Source organism: Heterodontus francisci, chromosome 5, assembly GCF_036365525.1.
Source record: "Heterodontus francisci isolate sHetFra1 chromosome 5, sHetFra1.hap1, whole genome shotgun sequence".
NCBI classification, from domain to species: domain Eukaryota; kingdom Metazoa; phylum Chordata; class Chondrichthyes; order Heterodontiformes; family Heterodontidae; genus Heterodontus; species Heterodontus francisci.
This window is the reverse complement of record NC_090375.1, coordinates 87,017,707-87,043,608: the sequence shown is the minus strand read 5'-3', so window position 1 is coordinate 87,043,608 and position 25,902 is coordinate 87,017,707. Positions and strand designations below refer to the sequence as shown.

The following is a 25,902-nucleotide window of genomic DNA, read 5'->3' as shown; positions in this document are numbered from 1 at the left end:
CCCAACAGGTGGTAAGGGTTGTGAGTGGTTCCCACAGTTCACCTCCCAAATGACTGCAATCATGTTTTCTTTTAAATGATGAGTTAGGCCCGAGTGTTTTTAGGGTCAAATAAACAGACAAATGACAGGTTTCCTTGTAGTTTTAAAACAGAAGATGAACTATTTAATGAACAATTCATTCCCCAAAATGTTCGCAACACGACTCACACATGCATTCACTCTCACATGCACTCTCAAGAGTAGAAGGTAAAGGCTAAGAGTTCAAGGTGTGATAGGTGCTCGAGGCTTACAGTAAATCTGTTGAATATTCTTGGAAGGAGTTTCTTTTAGAAGTGCAGGCCTGGGTATTTGTAGTCCTGAACTTGTTGAGGTGTTGCAGATTTCTGGTGGTTAAGATTTCAGACTGGAGGTGGCGGTCACTTTCAGTTCTCTGCTGTACCAAGGTGAAGTGTAGAATTAGCAACACAATTTCTTCTTGTTTAGGCTGGATCTTTCCACAGCCCCTGGCTGTACTGTCTTCTGAGAGGTTGCTGTGATCTCACCCTCTCTCTCCAGAGGGTTACCTTTTGAAAAGGTCAAAATCCATCAGAGTTTCTGTTCGTTGACACATGGCCTTTTCCCCTGATTTGACCACACAATGGTGCATGAATCCATGACTATCTGTTAATGTTTTAATGGGTACTATTCTGTTATGATGTGTCTACTTCACATCTTCTTTGTCTCAGAAGTAATCTATTCAATTCAGGAATGTCTCTTGATGGCTCCAGGATGGGTGTAGTCGACACCTCTTGGTCTGGAATGTATCCTTTTGTCCTTTTGTGACAGTGAGAACGTTTAAATACACAGGCCAGCTCATCTGACCCTTGACAGCCATCTTGCAGCACATTGTCCACTTTTTAAAAGGAGAAGTCAATTTCAAAAAGTCCACATTGAATAAAGTTGGTATCTTAAAAGTAGGAATATGACATGTCTTTACTGGGCATGACAATGAGAAGAGATTGGCAGCGAACATAAAAAGGGAATCTTTAAGTGTGCTACAGGCATGTAAATAATAAAGGGGTGGTAAAAGGAGGAGGGGGGCGATTGGAGACCAAAAACGGGATTTATGCATGGAGGCAGATGGCGAGGTACTGAATGTGCACTTTCTACCTGTCTTTACCAAGATGCTGCCAGTTATTCTGAAACAGGATGTAGTTGTGACACTGGATAGGTTAAACAAAAATGATACAAAAGAGGTATTAGAAAGGCTGGCTGCACTTAAAGTTGATAAGACACCATGACTGGATCAGATGCATTGGAGGGTACTGAGGGAAGTAAGGGTAGAAACTGCGGAGACACTGGGCATAATCTTCCAATCTTCCTTAGATACGGGGTTGTGCCACAGGACTGCAGAATTGCAAGTGTTACAACCTTCTTCAAAAAAGCTTGTTAAAAGAAGCCCAGCAACTGAAGGCCAGTCAGTTTAAACTCAATGGTGGGACAAATTATAGAGACGATAAACCAGGACAAAATTAACAGTCAGCTGGACAAGCGTGCATTAATTAAGGAAAGCCAACACAGATTTGTTTAGAAAAAAATTGTGTTTAACTAACTTGATTGAGTTTTTCTGATGAGTTAACAAGGGAGGGTTAATGAGGGTAATGCGACTGATGTGGTGTACATGGACTTCCACAAGGCATTGGATAAAGTGCCACATAACAGTTTGAGTTTATACAGTGAACATTATCATGCCCATAGGTGAAACATGTACTGTTAAAAATCATATTTCATGCTTCAATAGCAAATGTCAGGACATAAATATAACCTATTATAACTGCTAAGCACATACAGAGGAAAAAAATCAAAATGTGCAACGCAAACAGTATGACACAAGATGCATTTAATTTACAAATATCTTACCGTGGCAGAGAGGTCATAATTTGCAGACGAGGTAAAGCTGGGACAACTTCTACAGTGCAGCCATTAGTTTTCATTCCAGGCAAACCTTCCAACAGGCAGTCACTGGACACCCCAAAAACAGAAGTTTGGTAACCTGAAAAACACAAGAGCCAGTTAAAAGTCACACAATTCTTCAATAATTCAGTGTAAAACAAAATAACCAGATTGGGACCAGATTATTACAAGTTCAAATTTGAGATCAGTGTGTGGTCTCAGAATTTATTTAGAAAAGTTCTGATCTTATGAAATTTACGTAGTCAACAATGAGCTGACTATGTACGAAAGCAATTAATTCCTGCAAAATAGCACCCTGCACAAAAAAAGGAAAAGCCTTAAAACATCTGCCTTTTGAATAATTTTCTCTTTAAATTAAATGTGGTATGCTTAATGGCATTTTGTTTGCAGGATCTTTGCAATTCTGTGAACACATATTGCAAATTGTTCCTGCACAATTACTTTTAAAGTGCAGAGACTAATTATGTTAATTATTTAGACATGTTAGTGCATGAAAAGTTGTATAAATGCAAGACATATTTTATTTTAATAAAATTTGATTTGGCATTTAATGACTAAAACCTACACATTTTATTTTCAACATTTTACTTTGATTTCTGTAATTAGAGGTGAGAATTTAATATTATGCAACACCACCATTAACAATTTCAAAATACTTCACACAGATCTGTTATAATGGAAATGAAGGAAAGAAATGGGACTTGAGTCTTCTGGCTCAGCTATCTCTAGATATGGCATGGCAGCCATTTACACGAACTAAAATCCCATAAGCAGCAATGAGAAGAATGATGAGTTGAATTTTTTTTTGGTGGTGTTCCTTGAGAGATAGGAATGTTAGCCAAGACACAGAGAACATCCCGTTTTTCTTTGAATATTTCTGTAAGATATTTAACATTTACCTGAACTGGCAGATGAAACTGAAGGACAAAACCCTTGACAATGCATCACTCTACCTTGCATAGTCAGCTTAGATTGTGCATTAGATTCTATAAAAAAAAAAGTTGACCTCACAATTCTCTCAGAGATACAAGAGCTCACACAGACAAGGGGCTGAATTTTATCTCAGTGCTGCGTTCTGCGGTGGCGCGCTATGAAAGTGGCGGCCTTCCAACACAGAAGTACGACCGCACAGCCCCCGCGTTATTACATGCGGGGCTGGATTTAAATGCAGGGGGCGGAGTGGCTGACCCCGATGACAAAGAGGGTTACAAGCCCTTAGCAAAGATTTAAATCTTTAAAGGTATATTAGACTTAATTTTTTTAAATAATTAATTCGGAGATGGAGGCCCTTTTCCAAAACCAATGGTCTTTTCATTGCCCTATATTCACAAAACTTATTTTATTCCCAACCCGAACTTCCCCCCCAACTTTCTCACATTTGCCCTTCAACCCCTTCCCACCATCCCCACAGCCAAAAAAAAGTGTTTTCCCCAATCCTCCAGCCCTACCCCTCCCCATCGGTGTCTCACCTCGGAACTCCAACACGAGTCGCGTCCAGTGGAACGTAAAATCAGCGTGGAAGGCTGCCGCCGGCAGTTAAGGTGGAACGTAAAATCAGCGTGGAAGGCTGCCGCCGGCAGTTAAGGTGATTTGCATTTAATTAATGTTCATTTAAATATTTAGATGAAGACCCCGCTGCCAAGCGGCATAGGAGCCACACCGGGCCCCCCCCACCCCCACCCCCACCACCAAGACCCCCGTCGTCGAGGGGCTTGCAAAATTCCACCCAAGCTAACATTTCAAGCCAGGATAGGAAAAAAAGTTTAAAATTCAACATAATTTGGGACTGAAAGTTCTAGATTTACAGATCGATTAAAAACAGCAGTATACTTAGACAAAAATAAATACTCTGAGAAACTCCATTAATTTTATGGAAAACAACTTTTGACCAGGAGTATAAAGATGGTGGTCTAATATTCAAACCATAAAAGCTTCTGAATCTTTAGAATATCATATATTTGAATTTAAAATGGCTTTTAATAATGTTGCAACTTAGACCTACCAGAAATAATATCTTTATGGTGGTTGTGGAATGACACATGGGATAACTTAACACACCTGATCAACAATGTACACCAAGTCAGATGTTTACCATTTGCATGATGGAAGTGCATGCAAGATACAAATGAGGAGAAATCACAATCTTATAATGACCATCCACAGTACATGAAAATCTTTCTATCAACACTCCCTGCTGTCACATTTACTTCCCGTCACACTTGCACCAAGCTGCTTCTAAACTACCAATGATTATCTTTAGTCTTACCTTTCAGTCCTCGCAACATTAGGTTGTGCAGCTGTGCCTCCCAGCTGTATCTCTCTCGGGTTCTCTACTGACCAGGACACTTATACAAGTTCCCGTTCATTTTAAAATTACTTCAATATAAAAATTAGCCACAAAATTTCTTAAACTTAAAACAGAAACATCCGTATTCCTGCATCTGTTCCCATTGAAGCGCAGCCAGCTGCCTTATCCCAGTAGTGTCCCACACCTTCCAATGCACAATCCTGGAATTCCTCCTACCATACATTCCACTGTCACCTTTCTCCAAGCCTTCTTCCCACTTGTTTCCCAACCCTGATTTTTTGCCCATCAGAGCATCACTCCCTGGCCAGAGGTCTCTGCAGGATCCCTCTCCCCATGGTTAATATCTGCAGTTTTCATCACACTTCATTTTTGAAATGCCAGGCCACTGCCTCTCCCTAATATTTGCAAGTTTTCCAAGTATTATAAACACATATCATATAAGTTATCATAGAGTTTTGAAAACGCATGAAGATGAGGCAACGGGGCAGTGAGTGGCCATTTTAGAACAAAGAGTGGTTAATATACAGAAGATTAGGCAGCAGGGCAGGTGCCAACATAGGGAGATGCAGCCAGCAAGCAACGGAGACTGGAGGTCACAGTGAAGTGCTCTGATGCAGCTAAAGCAGTAATGGTTAAACTGTGCAGGTGTGATGCAAAAAACCTAGAGCTTCAGAAGTCAAGTGTGACTAAACCTACAAAAACAAAGCAGGAATCTGGCATTCAGATGATGATCTCAATTAATCTGCCAGCAACAGTTGGATCAGACACCCAGCCCCAAAAACTCCCATATTCAACACAGTTTCTCCATGTAAAAAGGCCACCTTTCCTGTTCAACAGAAACTTCATTGGAGGACAGCAAATGGTCTACTTTGGCCACCAGAATGGCCTGTGTTTTTATGAAGGGGTAGGTGATGCAGTTCCTGAGAACATAGGCATTTGATGCACAACATCCAACATGGAACAACCATTTCCAAATACTGAGCAGCTTCTGGATATAAAACTGTCGGTCTAAAATCAGAACCAAGACAAATAGAAAAAAATCTGACAGCATTTGGCGCTTACTTTAATTCACATGATTCACATGTTTAGCGGTAGCAGCACGGAGTCAAGATTCCTTGGTGCAGACAAGTGGCAGATGGAATTTAATACGGACAAATGTGAGGTGATGCATTTTGGCAGAAGGGATAAGGAGGGGCAATACTGACCTCATGGCACAGTTCTCAACAGTGTGCAGGGACAGAGGGACCTGGGGGTTGATGTGCACAGATCTTTGAAGGTGACAGGACATATTGAGAGAGTTGTTAGCCAAGGATATGACAACTTGGACTTAATAAATAGAGGTATTGAGTACAAAAGCAGGGAAGTTATGCTGAACCTTTGTACAGTTCTGGTTAGGCCACAACTAGAGTATTGCTTCCAGCTAAAGTCACCACATTTCGGAGGATGAGAGGGGGTGCAGAGGAGATGTACCAGAATGCTTCCAGGAATGAGGGATTATAATTGCAAGATTAGGCTGGAGAAGCTGGGATTGTTCTCCTTGGAGCAAAGGAGGTTGAGAGGGGATCTGATAGAAGTGTACAAGATTAAAACAGGTTTAGAGTCATAGAAAATCATAGAATCATAGAAAGTTTACAGCACAGAAAGAGGCCACTTGGCCCATCGTGTCTGTGCCTGCCAGAAAAACAAGCCACCCAGCCTAATCCCACCTTCCAGCATTTGATCCGTAACCCTGCAGGTTACGTCACTTCAGGTGCATATCCAGACACCTTTTAAATGAGTTGAGGGTTTCTGCCTCTACTACCCTTCGGACAGAGAGTTCCAGACCCGCACCACGCTCTGGGTGAAAACATTTTTCCCCATCTCCCCTCGAGTCTTTCTACCAATCACTTTAAATCTATGCCCCCTCGTCACTGATCTCTCTAAGGTAATTAGGCCCTTCCCATCCACTCCATCCAGGCCCCTCACAATTTTGTACATTTCAATCAAATCGCCTCTCAGACTTCTCTGTTCCAAGGAGAACAACCCCAGCCTATCCAATCTTTCTTCATAGCTGCATTTTCCCAGTCCTGCAACATAGTCGGAAATCTCCTCTGTCCCCTCTCTAGTGTAATTAGATTTAGACAAGGTAAACAAAGAAAAGCTATTCCCATTAGCTGATGGCACAAGAACTAGGGGGACACAGATTTAAGGTTATGGACAAGATTTCAGGGGTGTGCAAGGAAAAACATTTTTAGGCAGCAAGTGGTAATGACCTGGAACTCACTGGCTACCAGGATGGTGGAAGCGAAGATGAAGAATGATTTCAAAAAGCAATTGGATAGGCACTTGAGGGAAATAAACTTGCAGGGCTATGAGGATAAAGTGGGGGAATGGGACTGACTGGATGGCTGTAGGGAGAGCTGGCATGGACTTCATGAGCCAAATGGCCTTGTTCTGTGCCATAATGACTCCATGGGCTGAATTTTACGCCGTGCCCAGCCAGTTGGATGGTGGCGGCGTAAAATTGAGCGGGAGGCTCCAGGAGGCCTACCCACCCCCGTCAACTTTACAGCGGTCGGACGGGGGGAGAACGGCCCGCCCACCCGAGGCCAATCAAGGCCCTTAAGTGGCCACTTAAGGGCCCTTGCCTGCCACCACGGGTATTTTACCCATGGCAAGCAGTCGTGCTGGGGACGTGAAAGGCCGCCCAGCGACAGCTGCCGGCCTTTCCGCGTGCCGGGTGTGACCATGACAGTCGGGCACAGGGTGCCCAATTGGACCATTCCCACCCACACCCCCCCAAACCCACCCCCTCCCCCACAAACGACCAGTCCAGCCTCACCAGTGAAGGACCGTTCTCCCTGGTGAGGCATGCCCTGCTTACCTTCACTCATGGCTCCATCTGGTCGGCTGGGCTGCAGTCCCAGCAGTGGCCACCGCCCCTGGTGGCGCTGCTAGGACTAAGAGCTGCTGGCCCGCAGCTCACTGAGGCAGGACCTCCTCCCTCAAGCAGGAGAAACTTTGAGAATCTCAAAGCAATTAGTTGTGTTGGTACCTGTGAAAAATCTGTGTACAATAGTTTAATCTGTGGATCTACTCACAAAGAAATCTATATTAGTTCAGCTTGAACTAGATGGTCTGTCAACATCATGATTTTCATCAATTCAAATAGATCAGACAAATGCAGTAATATACTGAATTGTTCATACTGAATACTCATTGTTCATGCTACTATTGCAGGTATTGTTTAGTGCATATCAATCCCTCTATTCACATGAACTGCAGGTTTGTCTGTTGAGGTAAACTTCTGTGACAGCATGAACAGCGTATTGGGAAGTCACCCAAAATATAACAGCTTGCTCAATGATCTACCCTGTCCCATGGTGCAACTATCTGGAGTGACATACTGAAGCAACATAATTTGCTTCCTGGTCAACAACAGAGCTACGTCTGGTAAGTCAGCAGCAGCAGGTGGTGAATACATATGGCCTTAATTGAACTGGAAATTTTAAGAGAAAAATAACACCTCCATAATATATATATATGTATATTTGAAGTATTGGCATGTACAATATAAATAAATGTAATTGAGTAGTCAGTGCTTTCCTGTTATGCGAAGGAAATGGTTACATTTAACATGCAATAAGCAATTGCTTTTGCTGTTAAATATATTCTCAACCATCTTGAAGCAAATAAGTGAAAAAAACTGAAGTATCGATTGATGTAAATAAATACACCATATAACAAGTCTGAACAATTTCTAAGCATGCCTTATTCAAGAGTTTCAATAAAATTTTACAATTTCATGCCCAATTACCCATGCTATATAACAAATCAATATATACATGAGTTACATAGACTATTCAAGTGAAAAATAACGCAGCATGTAAGAAATGTAATTCAAGTGATGAACGTATATACTGAAACAATTTGTTGTCATGGAACTTTTTCCTCTGAGATTGTATATTATCCTGGAAAAACAAAGAACAATAGCAGCCTGAAACCTCAGCTTTTGGATGACAACTAAAATTTGAGAAGCATCTTCAAGCACCAGTTAATTATTTCCAGCTTTCATTGGAAAATACCCTATAATCAAACCAGTTAAACAAAAATTTGCCATCTGGATTCATATAGAAGGCATTTAAGGATATAATTCAATCCCTCAGTTCAAACTTCAACATTACCTTAACCCCTTGATTGCACAACAGCAATGTAACTCCTGCCACCGTTATATGCACACATCTAGTTGATTGTCCACTGCATTATTCATGGTTATATGGAGCTGGGCAGTTTACAATGGTACTATTGCAGTCAAAATGAGGCAGTAGTTTGACTTTGAGAGAGATAATTTAGTTCAGCAATATCTCTCGACAAAAATTGGAAAGTTAAAGGCCTCACAATACACTCTGCCACCATTATCTACAAGATGCACTGCAGTAACTTGCCAAGGCTCCTTCAAAAGCATCCCCAGACACGCGACCTCTTCCACTGGCACAGGACAAGGGCAGCAAGCACATGGGAACACCACCACTTGCAAGTTCCCCTCCAAGTCACACACCATCCTGACTTGGAAATGTAGCACCTTTCCTTCACTGTCGCTGTGTCAAAATCCTGGAACTCCCTCTCTTAGAGCACTGTGAATGTACCTACACCACATGGACTGCAGCAGTTCATGAAAACAGCTCAACACACCTTCTCAAGGCCAATTAAGGATAAATAACAAATGCTGGCCTTGCCAGCGTCACCCTCATCCAACGAATGAAGAAAATTTCAAGCATGCACCTCCTAACCCCAACACCTACAGTTTCAGTCTGCGTCTATTTCTAGAGGCGCAAGTGAATCCCCAGTTAATGCCCACCACCTGCATAGAATTAAACACAATTAATATATGATTAACAGATTCCCTTCTCTCTCTCGAAATAAAAATTAGAGCTTAGATGGACAACCAAAACTTTAGCACAAATTTAAAAAACATCCATATCCTGTACGAAGCATTACATTGCAAGACAACCCTCTCCTAGGATCATAGAACAATTATGGCACAGAAGGAGGCCATTCAGCCGAACGTGTCCGTGCTGCTGAAAAAACTAGCCGCCCAATCTAATCCCACCTTCCAGCACCTGGTCCATAGCCCTGCAGGTTACAGCGCTTCAGGTACATGTCCAGGTACCTTCTAATAAAATTGAGGGTTTCTGCCTCCACCACCATTCCTGACAAATTCCGAACACCTCATGTCCCCTCCAATCCTTCTACCAAACATCTTGAATCTGTGTCCCCTGGTAACTGACCTCCCCGCCAGGGAAAACAGGTCCTTCCTGTCCACTCTATCTCAGCCCCTCATAATTTTGTACACCTCAATTAAGCTTCCCCTCAGTCTCAGTTCCAGGGAAAACAACCCTTGCCTATCCAATCTTTCCTCATAGCTACAACTTTCAAGCCCTGGCAACATTCTTGTAAATCTCCTCTGTACTCTCTGCAGTGATTATGTCCTTTCTGTAATGTGCTGACCATAACTGTACGCAATACTCCAGCTGTGGCCTAACCAGCATTTTATACAATTCCAACATCACATCCTTGCTTTTGTATTCTATACCTCGGCCAATAAAGGAAAGCAATCCATATGCCTGCTTCACCTCTCTAGCTACCTGTCCTGCCACCTACAGGGACCTGTGGACATGCACTACAAGGTTTCTCACTTCTTCTACCCCTCTCAATATCCTCCCATTTATTGTGCATTCCCATGCTTTATTTGCCCTCCCCAAATCTTGTCGGACCTCCAACAATTTCTTCGTACAGGCATTTCTTTTTGTAAAACAATCAGACAGACAGTTGACGACTTGCATTCAACCTATTTAATTTTTTTTAGAAATTTCCTTTCTCTTCAGTATTTGTTTCAAGCCAGCAAGATCAATCTGTATCAGAGTTACAGAGCATCCTTTTCTCATTCAAACCTTTCGTAGAGTGCACATTATCGCGCAATGTATGATTATCTGCAGAATATTCAATGGGTATACTATCCTCAGTACACCCATTGTACACAATCTCACTTAAAATATTTGGCAAATAGAATCCCATATCCACTGCCTTCACAAGAGTCAGTGTTTCAGCCGCCGACATGCTTTTTAACAGCCCCTTTTATTTTCTTAACTTCTCAAAATAAAGGACAAGAAACGCCATTTTCACCAATAAAAAATATGACACTAGCTGCACTAGAATACCCATCAGGAAAATTAGCGTGTGAAGCATTGTTAAAAATTATTAGTTTCGTATACTTTGGGTCATCTAAGGATAAGAACTTAAGTATGCATTTCCCCAGATTTAATGTTTTTTTAATGTTTTATCTGCCCTTAAAACATTCTCCACATTTAGGTGTTTTACCATAGTATTTAACTCCAACACATCAAAACTAGCATTTGATCTAGTCTAAGTACCCAAACAGTTCAACTGACCAGTAAAGCTTTGCAATTACTTTGTCTCTTTATGTATATCATCTTTGCAGATGCTGCCTGATCTGAGTATTTCCAACATTTTCTGTTTTTATTTCAGATTTCCAACATCTGCAGTATTGTGCTTTGAACTTTACGTGAGACCCTGGTAAAATTAACCAGGATGGGAGCAACACTCTCGAAGTAGGATTGTTGATTTAAAGCTATTCCAGCCCTACTCTACTTAATATTTACATAAATATATTTGACAGCACCACAAGCCTGATGCCCAATTTTAAATTCTACTCGCAATACTTAGGCCATAAACACATATGTTTAGTTTCCATAGTTTTCCTTCTGCATCTTGCTACCTCTTTGGGGTGCTGAAGAAACATTTCTCTCTGAAAAGCATCACCCTGCAGAAACACGGCTTTTATATTGATTAATCTACACTCCCATGAATATGTGGTCAAAAGAGCTAAAAAGATTTTCAAGATTACTTTCCCACCTATGGGAGAGTCTGCTCTAACATCTCTATCACACAGTTGCTCTTCAAAATCCCGAGCAACTAGCCTCACTCCAGTCATATAAATCTCATCTGCAAGGACTTTTTCAGTACAAATCTACTTATGTGACAAAGCCGATTTCCCCACATCTGGTACCTCAGAATACAATCCAAATTCTCTATTATCTAATTCCCTTTGATTTTTCCTCCATTAGTTTATCTTCAAGTTTATTGGCAGCCATCAACATTTCTCCATCATGAGGACTTCTAGTTCTGTTGTGAGACTGTTCTGTGGCCTTCATTTCATTGTCTAATATATTAAAGCTACGGACTCTACTTGCACTTTTATGTCTATTGGGACTACAGGATTGCCCTCTTTCACGATCTGAGGTTCTTGCTCCAGTACATGATAGTTTTCTGACACCAGAGTCACTTCCAGACCAACTACTAGTCCTTGCACTGCCCTTTCTTACTCTCCACTCTTTCACCCCACTCTGCCAGTCCACGGAACTTGCTTCTTGGCCATCATCCTGAACATTCAACCAATATTTAAACTTGCTAGTAGCTTTTCCTGTACATGCCACAATCATCACATCCCTCCATTCACTGGACCCCTCTGGAATATACATCACCTGAGTATCCACTCTGGGCAGCTGGCCTTTAGATGTGATAGCTCTGTCCTGTGTGTTGCGATAACTCACATTATCACTATCTAGCCCTCGACATCCTGCATTTTGTTCCGGTGGACCTTCATCACAAAGCACATGAGCATTTGAGATACAAGGTGACTCGTTTAAGTCTAAGTCTATCAGCTGTTCAGAGTCCAAGATTTTGTAATTAATTCCAATTAATCCTGAGGAACGTATCTTCAATGGGTGTAAAGCTATTTTAGATCTAGTATTGTGCAATGAAGCACAGTTAATTAGCAATATCAGTAAAAAAAAAAAATCTGCTGGGAAAAAGTGATCACTATACAATTAAATTCCATATTGAGTTTGAAAGTGGAATATTCCAATCCCAAATAAGAAACTTAAGCTTAGGCAAAGCCAATCACACAGGTATGAGGTGAGAGCTGGCTAAGATTGATTGGGTAAACAGATTAAAGGTTTTTTTTTAATTCCTTCATGGGATGTGGGCAGCACTGGCAAGGCCAGCATTTGTTTCCCATCCCTCATTGCCCTTGAAAAGGTGGTGGTGAGCTGCGTTCTGAACTGCTGCAGTCCATCTGGTGCACATACACCAACAGCGTTGTTACAGACTTGAGTTCAGGATTTTGATCCAGCGACAGTGAAGGAATGGCAATCTATTTCTAAATCAGGATGGTGTGACACTTCAAGGGGAACTTGCAGGTGGTGGTGTTCCCATGTGTCTGCTGTCCTTGCCCTTCTAGGTCGAAAAGGTCATGGGTTTAGAAAGTGCTGTTGAAGGAGGCATGGTGAGTTGCTGCACAGCATCTTGTAGATGGTACACATTGCTGCCACTGTGTGTCATTGGTGGAGGGAGTGAACGTTTAAGCAAATGGACAGGGTGCCAATCGAGCGGGCTGCCTTGTCCTGGATGGCATCGTGTTTCCTAAGTGTTATAGGAGCCACACTCATCCAGGCAAGTGGACAATATTCCATCATACTCCTGACTTGTGCCTTGTGGATGGTAGACAGGCTTTGGGAGTCAGGTCGTGGGCTACTTGCCACAGAATTCCTAGTCTCTGACCTGCTCTTGTAGCCACAGCATTTATTTGGCTGCTCCAGTTCAGTACGGCAGCAAATAAAGAGGAGAAAACACCTAAGGAAACAATTCAATATGTTCAACAATAATATTCCACTCCAACAAAAACTCAGCAAGAAAGATCCATCTGTGGCTTAGTAATTAAGTTAAGGATATAGAAACATAGAAAATAGGAGCAGTAGGCCATTCAGCCCTTCGAGCCTGCTCTGCCATTCATTATGATCATGGCTGATCTTCCAACTCACTGACCTGTTCCCGCTTTCACCACATACCCTTTGATCCCTTTAGACCCAAGAGCAATATCTAACTCCTTCTTAAAAACATACAACGTTTTGGCCTCAACTTGATTTCTGTGGTAGCAAATTTCACAGGATCACCACTCTGTGGGTGAAGAAATTTCTCCTCATCTCAGTCCTGAAAGGTTTACCCCACATCCTTAGACTATGACCCCTGGTTCTGGTCTCCCCCACCATCGGGAACATCCTTCCTGCATCTACCCTGTCAAGTCCTGATAGAATTTTATAGGTTTCTATGAGATTCCCCCCTTACTCTTCTGAACTCCAGCGAATATAATCCTAACTGACTCAATCTCTCCTCATACATCAAACCCGCCATCCCAGGAATCAGTCTGGTAAACCTTCGCTGCACTCCCTCTATAGCATGAACATCCTTCCTCAGATAAGGAGACCAAAACTGCACGCAATATTCCAGGTGTGGCCTCACCAAGGCCCTGTATAATTGCAGCAAGACAATTGCTCCTGTACTCTAATCCTCTCGCTATGAAGGCCAACGGACCATTTGCCTTTTTTACCGCCTGTTGCACATATAATGTGGCCAATAGAGAATTGGGAGTGTTTTAGAAACTGGCAAATGGCCACCAAAAAATTGGTGAAAAGGGAAAAAAAACAGAATATGACAGAAAACTAGTCAGGAATATAAAAACCCTGTTGATTGTGAACTTTTGCAAGTATATGAAAAGGAGAGCAGCTGAAGTAAATATTGATCCTTAGAGGCAGACCCAGAAGAAATTCTCATGGGGAATGAGGAAATGGCAGAGATATTGAACAAATATTTTGTGTCTGTCTTCACAGTAAAAGACACAAATTATGTACCAGAAATAGAAGTTAGCAAGAGGTTAATAGGAGTGCTGAAAGAGTGAGGAACTTCAGGTAATCAATATCGAGAGAGAAAAAGTATTGGAGAAACTTAAGGGACTAAAATCCAACAAATCTCCAGGACCTGACAGCCTACCTCCAAGGGTTTTAAAAGATAGTTGTAGAGATAGTGGATGCATTGGTTCTCTCGATTCTAGAAAGGTCGCAGTAGATTGAAAGTTAGAAAATCTAACATTGTTATTCAAGAAAGGAGGGACGGAGAAAATAGGGAACTTCAGCCGTCAGGAAAATGCTGGAATCTATTATTAAGCAATTTTCAGCAATGCACTTTGAAAATCATAGTGTGATCAGACAAAGTCAACATGGTTCCATGAAAGGGAAATCATGTTTGACAAATTTAGCGTTTTTTGAGGATGTAATTAGTAGGATAAAGGGGAACCAGTAGATGCAGTATACTTGGATTTCCAAAAGGCATTCGATAAGATGCCACATAAAAGGTTAATACACAAGATAAGGGCTCATGGAATTTGGGTTATTATATTAGCATGGATAGGGGATTGGTTAACAGCCAGGAAGCAGAGTGGAGGGAGGAACAGGGCATTTTAAAGTTGGCAGGCTGTAACTCGTGGAGTGCTGCAAGAATCAGTGTTGGGACCTCAGCTATTTACAAACAATATTAATGACTTAGACAAAGAGACAGAGAATAATATATCTAAGTTTGCTGATGATACAAAGCTAGGTGGGAGCGTAAGCTGTGAGGAGGACACAAAGAGGCTGCAAAGAGATACAGACAGGCTAAATAAGTGGGCAACAAAGTGGCAGATGGAGTATAATGTGGGCAAGTGTGAGGTTTTTCATTTTGGTCATAAGAATAGAAAAGCAGAATATTTTTTAAAAGGTGCGAAACTTGTAAAAGTTGATGTTCAGAGGGACTTGGCTGTACTCATACAAGGAGCACAGAAAATTAGCATGCAGGTACAGCAAGCAGTTACAAAGACAAATGACATGTTGGCCTTTATTGCAAAGGGGTTGGCGCACAACAATAAGAAAGTCTTGCTATAATTGTATAGAGCTTTGGTGAGACCACATCGAGAGTACTGTGCACAATTTTGGCCTCCATATCTAAGTCTACTCTCTGGAGTTTAGAAGAATGAGGTGTGATCTCATTGAAACCTACAAGATTTTGAAGGGGTTTGATAGGGTAGACATGGAGAGGTTGTTTGCCCTGGTTGGGGGAAATCTAGAACATGGCCAAAGTCTCAGGTTAAGGGGCCAATCAGTTAAGACTGAGATGAGAAATTTCTTCACTCAAAGGGTTGTGAATCTTTGGAATTCTGTATCCTAGAGGGTTGTGGATGCTCCATCGTTGAATACATTTAAGGCTGAGACATTTTATTTGTCTGTCAAGGGATATGGGGAGCAGGCAGGAAAGTGGAATCGAGGTTGACAATCAGCCATGATCATATTGAATGGCAGAGCAGGCATGAAGGGCCATATGGTCCACTCTTGCTCTTATTTCTTATGTTTTTAGCAAACATGACAAGTTGTTAAGTATTATCTGACCATCACAAACTATTACTTTAACCAGGGCTTTCCATTTCTCATTATCCTCTCTTTTATAATACCGAGTTCTGATGAAAGGTCACAGACCTGAAACATCAACTCTGTTTCTCTCTCCACAGATGCTGCCAGACCTGCTGAGTATTTCCAGCACTTTCCGTTTTTATTATAAAAAGAACAAAGAACAAAGATAATTACAGCACAGGAACAGGCCCTCCGGCCCTCCAAGCCTGCGCCGATCCAGATTCTCTCTCTAAACATGTCGCCTATTTTCTAAGGTTCTGTATCTCTTTTCTTCCTGCCCATTCATGTATCTGTCTAGATACATCTTAAAAGACTCCATCGTGCCCGCATCTACCACCTCCGCTGGCAATGCGTTCCAGGTGCCCACCACCCTCTGCGTAAAGAACTTTCCACGCATATCCCCCCTAAACTTTTCCCCTTTCACTTTGAACTCGTGTCCTCTAGTAATTGAAACCCCCACTCTGGGAAAAAGCCTCTTGCTATCCACCCTGTCTATACCTCTCATGATTTTGTACACCTCAATCAGGTCCCCCCTCAACCTCCGTCTTTCTAATGAAAATAATCCTAATCTGCTCAACCTCTCTTCATAGCGAGCGCCCTCCATACCAGGCAACATCCTGGTGAACCTCCTCTGCACCCTCTCCAAAGCATCCACATCCTTTTGATAATGTGGCGACCAAAACTGTACGCAGTATTCCAAATGTGGCCGAACCAAAGTCCTATACAACTGTAACATGACCTGCCAACTCTTGTACTCAATGCCCCGTCCGATGAAGGAAAGCATGCCGTATGCCTTCTTGACCACTCTATTTACCTGCGTTGCCACCTTCAGGGAACAGTGGACCTGAACACCCAAATCTCTTTGGACATCAATTTTCCCCAGGACTTTTCCATTTACTGTATAGTTCACTCTTGAATTGGATCTTCCAAAATGCATCACCTCGCATTTGCCCTGATTGAACTCCATCTGCCATTTCTCTGCCCAACTCTCCAATCTATCTATATTCTGCTGTATTCTCTGACAGTCCCCTTCACTATCTGCTACTCCACCAATCTTAGTGTCGTCTGCAAACTTGCTAATCAGTCCACCTATACTTTCCTCCAAATCATTAATGTATATCACAAACAACAGTGGTCCCAGCACGGATCCCTGTGGAACACCACTGGTCACACGTCTCCATTTTGAGAAACTCCCTTCTACTGCTACTCTCTGTCTCCTGTTGCCCAGCCAGTTCTTTATCCATCTAGCTAGTACACCTTGGACCCCAAGCGCCTTCACTTTCTCCATCAGCCTGCCATGGGGAACCTTATCAAACGCCTTACTGAAGTAAGTAAGTATAGCGTAGGTATCTCACTGGAGACTGCCTCACGACTTAAAAAATGACATACTACAACCATTTTGCATGCAAATAGAACTCTCTTTCATGAATTCAATGTGTTGTCAGCACCAAACCTAATGCAAATAGTACCACCTTCAAATTCCTTAATCTTGCAAATATCCTCATTACTGAGTGAATCAAGGTAACATTTTAACCAATATGTTCCACATACTGTTACAGTGCAAGTACTACCTAGCACTGCACAGTATCTTATTTTTATTTTTCTCTCTGGGAAATATGTGTCTTAAATATGTCTTTAAGACAGCAAAGGATCAGTACTGCTCTAAGAACAAGCAGACCTCAGGAGTCATCGAGAAGGTGCATTTTGGTTGCCGTTGGACACAACCATATAGAGAGGGAACCAACCAGCTTCAAAGGGTGCATCCTGGTTGCATGTCATTTGGATACAGCCTCACGGACTGATCATCGAGAGATACATTTGTTATAATTTAATTTTGAACTAGCTAAAAGTGAAAAAACAGCCTATTCTAACTGAGAAACAGACAGACAGCTGTGTGTTAGCACCTGAAAGGAACGCTCTCAGATCAGTTAAATTGAAGGAAGAGAATTTAGTCTGTTTATTTATTATCTCTCAAAATTCTAAAAAGTCAAGCCAAAATAGAGATCTCTGATCATTTAAACTGAAGAAAGGGAAGTTAGACTGTGACAATCCTTTATCCCTCAAAATTCTGAAGCCAAATTGATCCATTAAAAAGTGTTCGCAAGTTCTTAATTGTTGAAACTCATCGTTGGAGGAGGAAAACAATAGTTTCGATTGCTGGATTAGACTACGAACTTTCTACTGTTGAAACTTTTTTCCCCCCCCCATCGGACAGCTATGAGGACTTCAAGCAACCTTGGACTGTTTCATATCCAGCAGGAACGGAAATCTGCAAGGACTCTAATTCTGTTTCAACTGTTCTTTATATCTTACTAGTATTTACGAATTGAGGTTTTCTAATTAGACAGTTAATATGTTAATTTAAAGACACCTGGTTTGGTTAGCCTCATTCGGGGATTAACAGATGGTACAATTTGGCTGGGTCTTTCTTAAATTTGTAAAATTTAAAGTGATATGTTAATTCAATCCCGTCCCTCCACAGATTGCCTAACGGTGCGTTTCTCCCACCCACAATCAGAATCGTATATTTTGATTGTGGGCTTTCACTGGAGCAGTCAGTTGCAACAAGAGTTAAACACGTCAGTGATGAACACATTCATCACAGGACTAAAACTCCTTGTGACCAGTACAGTTTGTTTGGATTCATCATTATTTTCACTCTCTTCTTCAGAATTTTCTTCTTCGTGTTATTGTGAGGAATCTGCCTCTTCACTTTGGGCAGTTCACCACATAATGATACTTTGAGACACACCTGAAGGACTTATTAACCGCTCCTTGGACATTCCTGGGATTCATTCACCTAAAACTGCTGTAACAATTCGGTCTTCTGCTATAATAGCCAGATCTGCTGAAGGTGCTTTCATCCTCATTCTGCCTGTCTTTAATCCTTCCACTGCACTGATGCCTGCATCCAGTATCTGACCATTGAGACCTCTATTTTTTGTGTCATCATGGAATGTCCCATTATTCCATGAAAGATGAAGGAAATGACTGTTTCACGAGGAAAATTCTTTGAAGCCGGAAGACATCTGATCCAACAAAGTCTTCCTCTCAAGAGAATTGAACACCAGTTAGAACCATCAGCCTGTCCATATGAGAGAGCTTACCACAATCCAGCAACTTAAATGCTTGTAATGATCCAGGGATCCTCAAATTGAATTTCGCCAATCTTTTATACAATCTGTTTAAGTCCATGATATATTCTTCTATAGAATGACAGATTTCGGAATGCAGATGGTCAAAGTCTGACCATGCCTCACAGGCATTTAACAGATCATCTTTCTCGTAAATTTCATCCAAGAACTCTAAAGTCCAAACATTTATAACTATCCGAGCATCTAGCTCACAAAATCCATATGTTGGTATACAATACTTAACTTCTGATTTTATTTCTTGCAGGAAGCAATAATGCCAAGGCCAGGCCTCTTTTTTTTCTTCTTTGGTAGGAACATAACTTGTGTCCACATATCCACTTCATTCTTCCACTAGTCGTATGTTTCTGACCCAGAACATCAGAGGGTAACCATACCCTCACAATTTACACTTGCTTTCTGCCATTTTCCACAATGGCTACTATTATTGTAGCTTTTTTTAGAATTAGAGCATTACAGCGCAGTACAGGCCCTTCGGCCCTCGATGTTGCGCCGACCTGTGAAACCATCTGACCTACACTATTCCATTTTCATCCATATGTCTATCCAATGACCACTTAAATGCCCTTAAAGTTGGCGAGTCTACTACTGTTGCAGGCAGGGCGTTCCACGCCCCTACTACTCTGAGTAAAGAAACTACCTCTGACATCTGTCCTATATCTATCACCCCTCAACTTAAAGCTATGTCCCCTCGTGTTTGCCATCACCATCCGAGGAAAAAGACTCTCACTATCCACCATATCCAACCCTCTGATTATCTTATATGTCTCTATTAAGTCACCTCTCCTCCTCCTTCTCTCCAACGAAAACAACCTCAAGTCCCTCAGCCTTTCCTCGTAAGACCTTCCCTCCATACCAGGCAACATCCTAGTAAATCTCCTCTGCACCCTTTCCATAGCTTCCACATCCTTCCGATAATGCGATGACCAGAACTGCACGCAATACTCCAGGTGCGGTCTCACCAGAGTTTTGCACAGCTGCAGCATGACCTCGTGGCTCCGAAACTCGATCCCCCTACTAATAAAAGCTAACACACCATATGCCTTCTTAACAGCCCTATTAACCTGGGTAGCAACCTTCAGGGATTTATGCACCTGGACACCAAGATCTCTCTGCTCATCTACACTACCAAGAATCTTCCCATTCACCCAGTACTCTGCATTCCTGTTACTCCTTCCAAAGTGAATCACCTCGCACATTTCCGCATTAAACTCCATTTGCCATCTCTCAGCCCAGCTCTGCAGCCTATCTATGTCCCTCTGTACCCGACAGCATCCTTCGGCACTATCCACAACTCCACCGACCCTAGTGTCATCCGCAAATTTACTAATCCACCCTTCTACACCCTCTTCCAGGTCATTTATAAAAATGACAAACAGCAGTGGCCCCAAAACAGATCCTTGCGGTACACCACTAGTAACTAAACTCCAGAATGAACATTTGCCATCAACCACCACCCTCTGTCTTCTTTCAGCTAGCCAATTTCTGATCCAAAGCACTAAATCACCTTCAACCCCATACTTCCGTATTTTCTGCAATAGCCTACCGTGGGGAACCTTATCAAACGCCTTACTGAAATCCAGATACACCACATCCACTGCTTTACCCTCATCCACCTGTTTGGTCACATTCTCGAAAAACTCAATATGGTTTGTGAGGCACGACCTACCCGTCACAAAACCGTGCTGACTATCGATAATGAACTTATTCTTTTCAAGATGATTATAAATCCTATCTCTTATAACCTTTTCCAACATTTTACCCACAACCGAAGTAAGGCTCACAGGTCTATAATTACCAGGGCTGTCTCTACCCCCCTTCTTGAACAAGGGGACAACATTTGCTATCCTCCAGTCTTCCGGCACTATTCCTGTCGACAATGACGACATAAAAATCAAGGACAAAGGCTCTGCAATCTCCTCCCTGGCTTCCCAGAGAATCCTAGGATAAATCCCATCTGGCCCAGGGGACTTATCTATTTTCACACTTTCCAAAATTGATAACACCTCCGCCTCGTGAACCTCAATCCCATCTAGCCTAGTCGTCTGAATCTCAGTATTCTCCTCGACAACATTTTCTTTCTCTACTGTAAATACTGACGCAAAATATTCATTTAACGCTTCCCCTACCTCCTCTGATTCCACACACAACTTCCCATTACTATCCTTGATTGGCCCTAATCTAACTCTAGTCATTCTTTTATTCCTGATATACCTATAGAAAGCCTTAGGGTTTTCCCTGATCCTATCCGCCAATGACTTCTCGTGTCCTCTCCTTGCTCTTCTTAGCTCTCCCTTTAGATCCTTCCTGGCTAGCTTGCAACTCTCAAGCGCCCGAACTGAGCCTTCACGTCTCATCCTAACATAAGCGTTCTTCTTCCTCTTGACAAGCGCTTCAATTTCTTTAGTAAACCACGGCTCCCTCGCTCGACAAATTCCTCCCTGCCTCACAGGTACATACTTATCAAGGACACGCAGTAGCTGCTCCTTGAATAAGCTCCACATTTCGATTGTTCCCATCCCCTGCAGTTTCCTTCCCCATCCTACGCATCCTAAATCTTGCCTAATCGCATCATAATTTCCTTTCCCCCAGCTGTCCAAAATTATTTTTCTTAGCTTCCTACATTGCCTTTAGACAACCATCGTCTGCTATCATATTCTATTCCAGAAAGCCCATTGGTGAATGATAGAACTGCACCCAATCTTTACATAAGCATTTATTTAGAATTACATATTACAAGCATGCATCGCTTAACACCAACTACAGTTTCTGACTGTGTCCATTTATATACAGCAAAAATTAATCCCCAGTTAATGCCCACCACCTGCATACAATTAAACACCATCAATAAACAATTAACATTTAAGCCTTCCATCCTCCACTCCCAAATTCCAGTTTGGTCAAAACTCTGCTGCACATATCCTGTCCCATTTGTCCATCATCTTGATCCCCCAGGACATACATAAACTGGACATCCACCAATGCCTCAAGCTCAAAATTATCTTCCACAATTTTAAATCCCTACATGGGATCAACCTTCACCAATGCCTCACGCCCCTCCAGCCTTATAATTCTCACTGAACTTGACATTCTTCTAACTCCAGCTTCTTACGCACTCCTACATTCACCTCACAACTGCCAGCAGAGCCTTCAGCAACATGTGTCCTGCTCTCGGAAACCCTCCCCTCAATACCTTCTGTTTCTCCATCTCTTTCCTTGAAAAATTTCCTCAAAACATATCGTGTTAGCCAAGCTTCTGGTTACCTCCCCTAATCTCTTCTTTCCTAACTCCGTGGCCGTTTCCCCTATGCCTTTTGTGAAGCACCTTGGGACATTTTTTAAAAAATTAAAGGCGCTGTATAATTATGTCTAAGGCTCCTTACAAATGCAAGTTCAATTTGAAATGCTGACAGGAGTGTGACTTAAAAATCACAACATTTGTAGACAGCATGGCAATTGACAGTGTACTTTATCCTGTAAGCAAATACCTTAATAGGTAAATACATATTTGTAGAAAGTCTTGATGATTCAATTAAACACAGGATTATCTCAAATGCTTACCATTTACATTGATCTGTCCTGATGTGCGTGGAACACCAACAAGTGTGACAGGGTATAACCCAGATTCAGCAGGGAGAGAGAGTGCAGCTGGGAGAGATTCAAATTCCACACCAGTTACCAGTAGTCCCTGCAAAATTATGAGAGAAGGAAGAAAACATCAATATTGAACAAGATTAATTTAGAAAATACACCATTCCTGGAATTACACAGGTTTTGCATTGCAGAATTACACACAATATACCTATATTGAACAATTAAATCTCTATACTAGAGCATGGCGACCCGACCCGAACCAGACGACATGGGTCAGGTTCGGGTCGTGTCGCTCTTCCGAGTCTGGCATTCGGGCTCGGGTCGGGTAGGGTCGGACACACACTATCACCACCTCCGGTACGTGGCTCCAATGTTAATGTACTTTTTGAACTTGAAAGGTTGTTTAGTTACAGTTTTTTGAAGCTTGTGCAGATAAGCAACAAAGTGAAAAATGGAAGCTAGGTTCACTGATGGTCAGGTTTGGCACGGGAAAAAATGAAAGGACTTGGGCCGGGTCGGATGTAGTTCTGCCGGGCCCGGGTTGGGTTTATTCGCAGACCCAAGCCAGCCTTTACTCTACAGATTCTCAAGTATTCTGTCAACTAAGCTGTATTTAAGAAGCATTCTGAAGGACATTTTTTTTTAGAATTAGAACATTACAGCGCAGTACAGGCCCTTCGGCCCTCGATGTTGCGCCGACCTGTGAAACCATCTGACCTAACACTATTCCATTTTCATCCATATGTCTATCCAATGACCACTTAAATGCCCTTAAAGTTGGCGAGTCCACTACTGTTGCAGGCAGGGCGTTCCACGCCCCTACTACTCTCTGAGTAAAGAAACTACCTCTGACATCTGTCCTATATCTAACACCCCTCAACTTAAAGCTATGTCCCCTCGTGTTTGCCATCACTATCCGAGGAAAAAGACTCTCACTATCCACCCTATTTAACCCTCTGATTATCTTATATGTCTCTATTGAGTCACCTCTCCTCCTCCTTCTCTCCAACGAAAACAACCTCAAGTCCCTCAGCCTTTCCTCGTACGACCTTCCCTCCATACCAGGCAACATCCTAGTAAATCTCCTCTGCACCTTTTCCAAAGCTTCCACATCCTTCCTATAATGCGGTGACCAGAACTGCACGCAATACTCCAGGTGCGGTCTCACCAGAGTTTTGTACAGCTGCAGCATGACCTCGTGGCTCCGAAACTGGATCCCCCTACTAATAAAAGCTAACACACCATATGCCTTCTTAACAGCCCTATTAACCTGGGTAGCAACCTTCAGGGATTTATGCACCTGGACACCAAAATCTCTCTGTTCATCTACACTACCAAGAATCTTCCCATTAGCCCAGTACTCTGCATTCCTGTTACTCCTTCCAAAGTGAATCACCTCGCACATTTCCGCATTAAACTCCATTTGCCATCTCTCAGCCTATCTATGTCCCTCTGTACCCTACAACATCCTTCGGCACTATCCACAACTCCACCGACCTTAGTGTCATCCGCAAATTTACTAACCCACCCTTCTACACCCTCTTCCAGGTCATTTATAAAAATGACAAACAGCAGTGGCCCCAAAACAGATTCTTGCGGTACACCACTAGTAACTAAACTCCAGGATGAACATTTGCCATCAACCACCACCCTCTGTCTTCTTTCAGCTAGCCAATTTCTGATCCAAAGCTCTACATCACCTTCAACCCCATACTTCCGTAGTTTCTGCAATAGCCTACCGTGGGGAACTTTATCAAACGCCTTACTGAAATCCAGATACACCACATCCACTGCTTTACCCTCATCCACCTGTTCGGTCTCCTTCTCGAAAAACTCAATAAGGTTTGTGAGGCACGACCTACCCTTCACAAAACCGTGCTGACTATCGCTAATGATAAATTATAATGATAATGATAATTATAAATCCTGTCTCTGATAACCTTTTCCAACATTTTACCCACAACCGAAGTAAGGTTCACAGGTCTATAACTACCAGGGCTGTCTCTACTCCCCTTCTTGAACAAGGGGACAACATTTGCTATCCTCCAGTCTTCCGGCACTATTCCTGTCAACAATGACGACATAAAGATCAAGGACAAAGGCTCTGCAATCTCCTCCCTAGCTTCCCAGAGAATCCTAGGATAAATCCCATCTGGCCCAGGGGACTTATCTATTTTCACACTTTCCAAAATTGATAACACCTCCTCCTCGTGAACCTCAATCCCATCTAGCCTAGTAGCCTGAATCTCAGTATTCTCCTCGACAACATTTTCTTTCTCTACTGTAAATACTGACGCAAAATATTCATTTAACGCTTCCCCTACCTCCTCTGATTCCACACACAACTTCCCACTACTATCCTTGATTGGCCCTAATCTAACTCTAGTCATTCTTTTATTCCTGATATACCTATAGAAAGCCTTAGGGTTTTCCCTGATCCTATCCGCCAATGACTTCTCGTGTCCTCTCGTTGCTCTTCTTAGCTCTCCCTTTAGATCCTTCCTGGCTAGCTTGTAACTCTCAAGCGCCCGAACTGAGCCTTCACGTCTCATCCTAACATAAGCCTTCTTCTTCCTCTTGACAAGCGCTTCAACTTCTTTAGTAAACCACGGCTCCCTCGCTCGACAACTTCCTCCCTGCCTCACAGGTACATACTTATCAAGGACACGCAGTAGCTGCTCCTTGAATAAGCTCCACATTTCGATTGTGCCCATCCCCTGCAGTTTCCTTCCCCATCCTATGCATCCTAAATCTTGCCTAATCGCATCATAATTTCCTTTCCCCCAGCTATAATTCTTGCCCTGCGGTATATACCTGTCCCTGCCCATCGCTAAGGTCAACCTAACCGAATTGTGATCACTATCACCAAAGTGCTCACCAACTTCTAAATCTAACACCTGGCCGGGTTCATTACCCAGTACCAAATCCAATGTGGCATCGCCCCTGGTTGGCCTGTCCACATACTGTGTCAAAAAACCCTCCTGCACACACTGGACAAAAACTGACCCATCTAAAGTACTCGATTTATAGTATTTCCAGTCAATATTTGGAAAGTTAAAGTCCCCCATAACAACTACCTGTTACTCTCGCCCCTGTCGAGAATCATCTTCGCTATCCTTTCCTCTACATCTCTGGAACTATTCGGAGGTCTATAAAAGACTCCCAACAGGGTGACCTCACCTCTCCTGTTTCTAACCTCGGCCCACACTACCTCAGTAGACAAGCCCTCAAATGTCCTTTCTGTCGCTGTAATACTCTCCTTGATTAACAATGCCACACCCCCCCCTCTTTTACCATCATTGTACTGAACCAAGTAAGAAGCACACTATTGTGGTATTAAACTGACACAATCCAAGACTTTTTCCCCTTCCAATTACTAGCATAAATCAGCCACATTAAAGTACCTTATTTCACTCTTGCCACAATTCCAAATTATAACTTGGAACTGAAATACTTTAACTACATCCCTTTAATGGTTAGCAAATTTACTGCCACTACAATATAAATACAGCATAAAATCTATTGCAAGGAGGTATCAAAACAAACTGATTTGCCACAATGT

At 42.4% G+C, this 25,902-nt stretch overlaps 1 protein-coding gene across 5 annotated transcripts in view; it reads right to left on the bottom strand.

Moving 5' to 3' along the window:
- Positions 1–25,902, bottom strand: part of trappc9 (trafficking protein particle complex subunit 9) — a 1,144,460-nt gene that overhangs the window by 954,241 nt on the left and 164,317 nt on the right. For all 5 annotated transcript variants that reach the window (XM_068031733.1, XM_068031737.1, XM_068031736.1 and 2 more), the window contains 2 exons: positions 22,308–22,434; positions 1,900–2,032 (listed from right to left, as the gene is read on the bottom strand). In XM_068031733.1, coding sequence (XP_067887834.1) covers positions 1,900–2,032; positions 22,308–22,434 — 260 coding nt within the window. The remainder of the gene's footprint in view (positions 1–1,899; positions 2,033–22,307; positions 22,435–25,902) is intronic.